The sequence below is a fragment of the Acipenser ruthenus genome, chromosome 14 (genome assembly GCF_902713425.1).
Source record: "Acipenser ruthenus chromosome 14, fAciRut3.2 maternal haplotype, whole genome shotgun sequence".
In the NCBI taxonomy this organism is placed as follows: domain Eukaryota; kingdom Metazoa; phylum Chordata; class Actinopteri; order Acipenseriformes; family Acipenseridae; genus Acipenser; species Acipenser ruthenus.
Genome location: NC_081202.1, coordinates 3,827,425 through 3,834,829, shown reverse-complemented (window position 1 = coordinate 3,834,829; position 7,405 = coordinate 3,827,425). Strand labels below are relative to the sequence as shown.

Genomic DNA, 7,405 nt, shown 5'->3' with positions numbered 1-7,405 from the left:
TTGCTGTAATCCATTTCAGGTATTTTATAGGCTGGCTGGCTGGACAGTAATTATTAGTTGCAGCTCCCATCTCTAGCTGGTAACCAGATTCTCAGCAGGGTGGGACACTTCTATTTTTTAAATTGGTATTTCTTTGTATGCATTACATTGGGATATGATTTACAGTCTGTTAAGATTCATTTAAATAATTTGGGGTCATATATAGTGGTTCGGGGTGTACTTACTCTAGTAGGCCTATTGTTTTAAAGGATGGGATTGTAATTGGTTCTGTATCACGTTTTAGCAATGAGAGACAAAAACCGGCCACTCCCTTCCCCTATGAAAACCAGCTTGCCGTTACAATATCACGCTGTATGTGAGTCACACAGCCGTTCTCCTACATCAACGCCGAGCAGGTAGCGGGTATGAAGGACATTTTCAGGTTTGGTTGCAGCTCTGGAAGAACAATGTGAAAATGTGCTTGTCATTTTTCTGAAATTATTTTGTTTGTTTGTTTGTTTGTTTTTTTATTATACTCATAACATTATAAATGGCCTATATAGTTGTTATTTTCAACGGGGGAGCAATAACATGCTTAAACACAATTTTTAATGGCTGGTTTCACCCAGATGATCATTTAGGTAAGGTAGTCCAAGACTCGTGTTAATCGGGGTCTGTGAAACCAGCCGTTAATCTATACAGGGAACTACACCTTTAAATCACCTGGTATGCTTTTGTAATGTAGATACTGCCACCTACTGACAGGATCCAGATGTTAAATCTCAAAGCTGGTGGTTGTATAAACAGTTGTATTATGCATGATTCTTTTCACATGCTGATTGATGCTCAAACAGGAGCTAATTATCCTACTGTAATAAGTGTATCCAGGAATGCAGCACAGTACTGCATCTGTTTTGCATGAAAAATCAAAAAAAAAAAACACTTCATTACCATAGCAATTACAAAGAGAAGAAAAGTTCTTCTGCAATATTGCAAATCACCATTATCCAGAGCTACCCAAAATAGAATGCGGTTTCAGGATTTGAATCTGATTACATTAAAAAGAAAAGGGATCCATGCACATGTTATGAATTGTCCCTTTTTCAGTAAGTATGAACAATAATTATGCTAAACAACCGAATCCAAACAGTTATGCACTGTATATATACATTAGCAATAGGGAAATATATAATATGAGTATGTGTTTTATACAACAAAGTGATCTACGAGAGATTTCCATGTTTAAAAAAGAACACAAGCTTCCCTGTCTTTTCTAGTTATAGCTGCTCCACTTTCAAGAAGTGCTTTATCTCGCTTCTCTATTCTCGTAGGAAATGTATTGGATTTACAGTACTTTAAGACAGGTTTATTAGCCACGAGAGAGCCATAGCTGATAATAATATCGAATGTGGGCAGCCAGATAGAAACGAGGAATTGCTCCAGTTTTGTAAAGTCGCTAAATGTCATGCAACACAGATCTGCTAATCCGGCTGCTGAGTGTGAAGAGTGAGGCAGACACGCCCTGATGTGTTTGTGTTTGGTTGCACACCCACCCAAATAGCCAGGCATACCATGCTCAGCAGCAGGCTTCAGCTGATCGAAGAGGAAACATATGTTATCTTCCCACACCCTTTAATGATTTCATTTGTCAGCTTGTACTTAAAGAGTTTTCAGGCAAGATATTCTTAACCATTCTTATTTAGTTTGGTCTTAACACTAGCAGACCCATGGTCAAGTACAAAAATAATAATTGAATGGAACGGTGTTACATATTATTACAGTATTGTACAATAATACTGTAGGTCACCGCTTTGAACTATTCATGTCTTTTTAGTTGTTTAAAAAAATCAAGTACTCTTGAATAGAATCCACCAGTAGAAACTAGTTATAATTTTACTGACCCCATAAGGGTTTATCAGAATCCCTAGAAATATCCTTTATTAGCTAACTAATTAGATTTCAACACTGAAATAAGTATGTCAATGTAGGTGCAAAGTTTCATTACTTTTTACAGCTGCGGATGGATCAGGTGATACTATGGGTTTAGGTATTGGGATTAACTGGAAACTATCCCCAGTTAGCATCACACGAGCTAGGACTCAATTTAATAAAAAATAGGAAGCACCACTTGTTGATACTAGAAAACTCAAATTGTGTGGATGTGGTGACACCCCAACCTAGGATTTTCACTTCTTGTGAATTTCTAAAGAAACAGGAAAAAAAAAAAAAATTACAAGCCACTTCCACGAATAAGAAGCATCAGCCTTGTAAGTGTGCTAATCTGTTCCATTCTTAGTCAGCAAGCCCTGTGGAATGTGAAATAAAGGTGAATTGTAACAGTTCGTGTAGTTAATGGCTATAGGTTACTCCATGTTGTCTACAATACAAACATCCATTTCACAAATTTGATATAAATGAATGAGAATGAATCGCTCATCCAGCTGGTTTGGTTCTGCTGTTTTTATTTTGCACCAGTTTCCATGGCTCTGTTCTTCTCTGAACATCTCCCATACAATTATGCACCAGCTGACGTTTCAGGATTTTGGTTTATACATGAAGCTCTGCATCCTCTAACTACTAAAGATTAAAAGGTGCAGAGCCCCACAAGGTTTAATAGTTTTTACATATTAAAAGATCAAGTAGCTAATTTATTGCTATCCTGGCTGTTTCAGAATGCAATCACTCCAAGTAATCAAATCTTTGATATTTTATTTATTGTTAACAGCTAGTTTCACAGACCCCGATTAGCACTTATCTTGGATTATTTTGCCTAAGGTAACATTAGGTAGTCCAAGGTTGTTGCTAATTCAGAGGTCTGTGAATCAATGCTAATGGAGCATAAACATTATTCTAATTAAGTAAATTGTAAATGTCAGACATCCTACTCACAAATTACCACTAAATGTAAAATTATTCATTTCAATCAAATTTTGGATTTGTTTTTATTTAAAATATTTACACAGAATATACAGTGCACTAAGATTAAAACATCTCATGTTCAAATCATTCTAATACAATTAAAAACTGATGTGGATTAGTGCCAGTGTTTTTTGGCAACCTACCCCAGTAAATATAAAGATTTGATTATGGAAAAAAATCAAGACATGAAACCAAACACTGCCTACATAAACCACCAACCAAATGCTTAGGAAAGCAAATGGTAATTATTCTAAAGAAAGGACCTGTCATGTTCAGTCACAAGGTCTGGTCGACCACTGTATCTACCAAGTCTGAGTTCTCAGTACTGAAGGAGGAGTGATTGTCAGGTCATATCTCAGAAATTGTTGGGTGAGTCCCCCTCATACAATACTCTATTTTAGTTACTGCAACTGAAAGCAAGTTATGTTCAGTTTTTGCACATAAGCAAGTGCTATGCAATGAAAACTCTCCAAATAAACTCCATTATTAATAACATTACTGTACCCCCATAAGCACAGGATACAGTTTATACTGCCATAGGAGGCTGCAGCAATCAAAGAGGATTCAACTTGAGAAGCACCTGAGAAAGTCATCTGATGATTCGCAGGTTTGCAAAAATCTTTATAGTGAATTTAATTGAGATATAGATAGATAGAGATAGATATAATCTATCTATATCTCAAGGGTATTTAATTAGCAAATACTGTCAATTAACCAAATTGGTGAATTATCCTATTTTAAAGCCATGAGGGAACACTGTAGTCTTGGTGCATCACATAGGAAGAAACATGTAATGCATTTCATAGTACTCTAAAATGAACATACATTTGTTTTACCACACAGTACCTGTCACCCACTGTAGAATCCACACAAGTATAAGATTAAAAAAAGTTAAACCAATATTTATTTCCTAGCACTGTTAAAACAATACACAAAACATTCAAGTGGCAGATAATCTTTACTGCAAGCCCTTGCATGGCAATCCACATCTATTGAACTACAGATGCTAGGTTATACAAAATTGCACCACTTTTAATTAAGGCTTTTTAGTTTACATTTAGCCACCTGAAAGCAGATGTTGCATTACAAATACTGTGGCTCTGGACTGGATACACACATGATCTTTACATCCAGGAGTTAATGCACACAAAGCAACAAGGCATTCTTAAATACATCCACAAGAGTGTTAAACATACTGCAGCTTGCGCCCTGTAACCAAATTACACGCAGTTCAAATTTTTGTTCCAACATTCACCACTAACATCCACAGTACTCGTTCACCAAGAAACATTTCAACCCAAATATTACACATGTGAAACAGAAATTACTAACAGGCAATTTTACTAACTAGTTGGTATATTTGGTTTTTTTCTCAATTACAACAGATGCATGAGCAAGCAGGGGATTTACAGTGAGAATCTACAGCTGCAGAAAGAAGTGTGAAGATTGGTTTTACAAACTAAATGGTTTAATCATTCTTTAAAAAAAAAAAAAAAAAACCCTCATTTTAAAATATATACTTCCTGTTGTAGATCCCCTCAGACATCTATAAACATGGTTCCCTATGTAAACAACATCATAATTATATTATAATAATAATAACAATAAGAATAAAAAAGGTGAGAAAAGGTTGACATTATTATTATTTTTTTGTTTCTCCTGAAAACTAACAAATATTTGAAGGCAACATCTTAGGCTAAAGACAATATAATAGTGACAGAAAACCATTACTTTTTCCATACACAGAAAATCACGGTTTCCACAGCCCCCCCCCCCCCCCCAGATAAAATCATATTAATAGCTGTTGCAATAAAGCATCTTGCTACAACAAAAGAGGAATAATCTAGTATCATTATATATATATATATATATATATATATATATATATATATATATATATATATATATATATATATATAAACTACAAATACCAAAAGAGCAAAGTTAGCTGTATGAAATTGTCTAAATAGGAGCTCTTTGGACTTTCACTTTTATTTTGTTAAAATAGTGGTGCCTCTCAATATTACATCATAATACCTACGGCAGAAAACTGGGCACAGTGTTCAGCATGTTATACATCAGTTTCTTACATTTACAACATTGGTAAACGGAGTGTCTCCATCAGCAATAACACTGGGTGTAGGCTCTGTCTTTTTTTCAGTTGCATACAGTTAGAATATATTTATATACAAGTAAAAATCTCTTTCTTGTGGTACTGGAGAGTGATTACAGTTATCTATGTGCAAAAACTGACGCAGTAGCTTTTATCCATTTGTTAAAGGGCATCACCACAGGAAAGTCCGTTTGATGTTGGGTTTAGTAAAGTTGGAATGCTGGCACTGTTGAACAGACAACAGTTTATCAGACCTGGAATAGAAAAAAATAAATACAAAAGAATGAGTTGCATGCTGTTGAATCAAAAGTACAAAACAAACCTATGCTGATTAATTTTTAGTCCAGTAACACAGAGCATTATTCTAATAAACACCAAAAGGCAGACTCCAATAAAAAGACATCAAACTAAACTCAATTTGCCCAGTGAAAGACATGTTACTACTGTAGTTTAAAACAGGTGTCAATACTTCTGGGACACGCTTATACCTGTGCTGTAGACTGCCTTCATTTCCCCAGACACCAACACTCTTGTGTACATAAGTACACAAGCATGCATGTGCAGGTCACTCCACTATATCCCAGTCACTGAGGGATACGTTTTAGTAACACAGACAGTCCAACAGTAAACGATCATTCTTCACCCACCTGGCTCAGAGCTACAGCACATCTGTATATTAAAGCAGCTGACATGTTGACTTTTTGCGTGCCTTCCCCGGTACTGGGGTTTTCCTATTGATTTGCCGAACCAGGTCATAGAAGATCTGCAAACAAAGACAAATTGAAATGCAAGATGATGTAGGAGGTACTGATTTATTATTTTTGGTAAAGAAAGTACAGATTTCCAGTCTTCCAGGCTAGTGTTATGTGATGCATTAGCAGCACCCCTTTACCCACATGTGGTAACCCTCGATCTTTCGTTCCCAAGGCAATCACGACAACGGTCATAATCCTGCTGTAAATACTTTAGATGCTTAACACAAGCAATGCAAATTTGCACTGACTACAGGCAACCAGGAATGAGAGCAACCCGCTAAATACCCGAGCTTAAAACACTTCCTTATGCATATAATTCTGAATTAGGGGTGCTAGATTCCGTTCAATTTAATAAACGTTTTAAGGTTAAAATAAGAACATTTTGAAAAGACGCTGTGTAAGTATGCGTCCCCCTCGAAGTGCGGTCTCGGCAGCAGGAGAAAAGCGGAAGTCGGCCATCTTGGGGGAAGCACGTTACCTGCAAGGGTTCTGAGAATTTGAAAATTAATAGCTTTCTATAAATTACCGCATATATGTCTATAAATAGGTCTTTTACATCGGCTTTTCTACTCTCCTTAAATGCAATTGATACCTGTTAACCCATTTGTGTATCTCAATCACAATTGAGAAATACGTTAATAGTAAAATTGGTTTAATTTACTTTTTTTTTGCGAAACCACTAAATGGGCTTTTAAATCGTAAGCCTTCCTTTTTCATTTAAATGCCGAAGCGACTCATCTTTATTAATTTAAATGCAGTTACTAGTCATAACGATTGTAATAATGTGTTCAGCTATATTTTTCATTATAGTTTTAATAAAGATTTGTTGCTTATTAACATGTGGCAATCTTGTTTGTACATTCTGCTAGTAATGAAAAATGAAGACTTGGCCTATTTAAAAGCCCAGTTAGACAGAAAAAAAATAACTAAATTAAATCAAATAAATTACTACATTAAGCCCTATAAATAAATAAATGTATAAAAACAGTGAAGCAATATGAACTAATAATAGTACCGGCAGTACGATAAGGGTCGGTTTTGATTAGAGGGCGAGCATTAATTGCATTATTACAGAAATGTTATGCAGTATAATTATTCAAACAGTGCTAAAATCCAAATCGCTAATTTATCCTACTTACTGTATAGAAGAGACAAGAATTAGTTATGTTCACACCAAATTGACTATTCCAAGTAGAATCAATATTCTGTTTAAAAATCAAATCAATAAATAATAATAATAATAATAATAATACTAATAGCAATAGTTTGTATTTGTCTAAAAAAAAGCCAAAACAAACAAACAAAAACAAACAGTCTTCTGTAATCAGGCTCAACAAAAGACATTACAGTTGAATCCGGTATCCTCCACAATTGAAATTGGTTGCATGCCACTTCGTCTCAATCAACCTTGTTATGTTTTCAGCCCGAAGTTGATCGCATAACCTAACATTTCGCTTTTTTTTTTTTTTTTTTTTCCTGCCACGGCTCAAAAGGTGACAGCATATGATTTATTTGATGATCAGCCAGATGACAAATGCCTTGCATGTGTTTTTGTAGACAGGGGAACCCCATTGACTGAAATGAGAAGCCGATACTGTTTTAATAGACGGTCAATTGAAAACCTAAAGCCCGCCGCACA

General features: G+C 35.3%; 1 protein-coding gene across 1 annotated transcript in view; it reads right to left on the bottom strand.

Annotated features, from left to right (window-relative positions):
* Positions 1–3,774: 3,774 nt before the first annotated feature.
* The window catches only part of LOC117419830 (ras-related protein Rap-1b), a 39,352-nt gene continuing 35,721 nt past the window's right edge, over positions 3,775–7,405 (bottom strand). Inside the window, exons 7-8 of the mRNA XM_034033079.3 lie at positions 5,659–5,774; positions 3,775–5,265 (exon numbers count right to left, since the gene is read on the bottom strand). Of these exons, the coding sequence (XP_033888970.1) occupies positions 5,688–5,774 (87 nt within the window). The 3' untranslated portion in view covers positions 3,775–5,265; positions 5,659–5,687. The remainder of the gene's footprint in view (positions 5,266–5,658; positions 5,775–7,405) is intronic.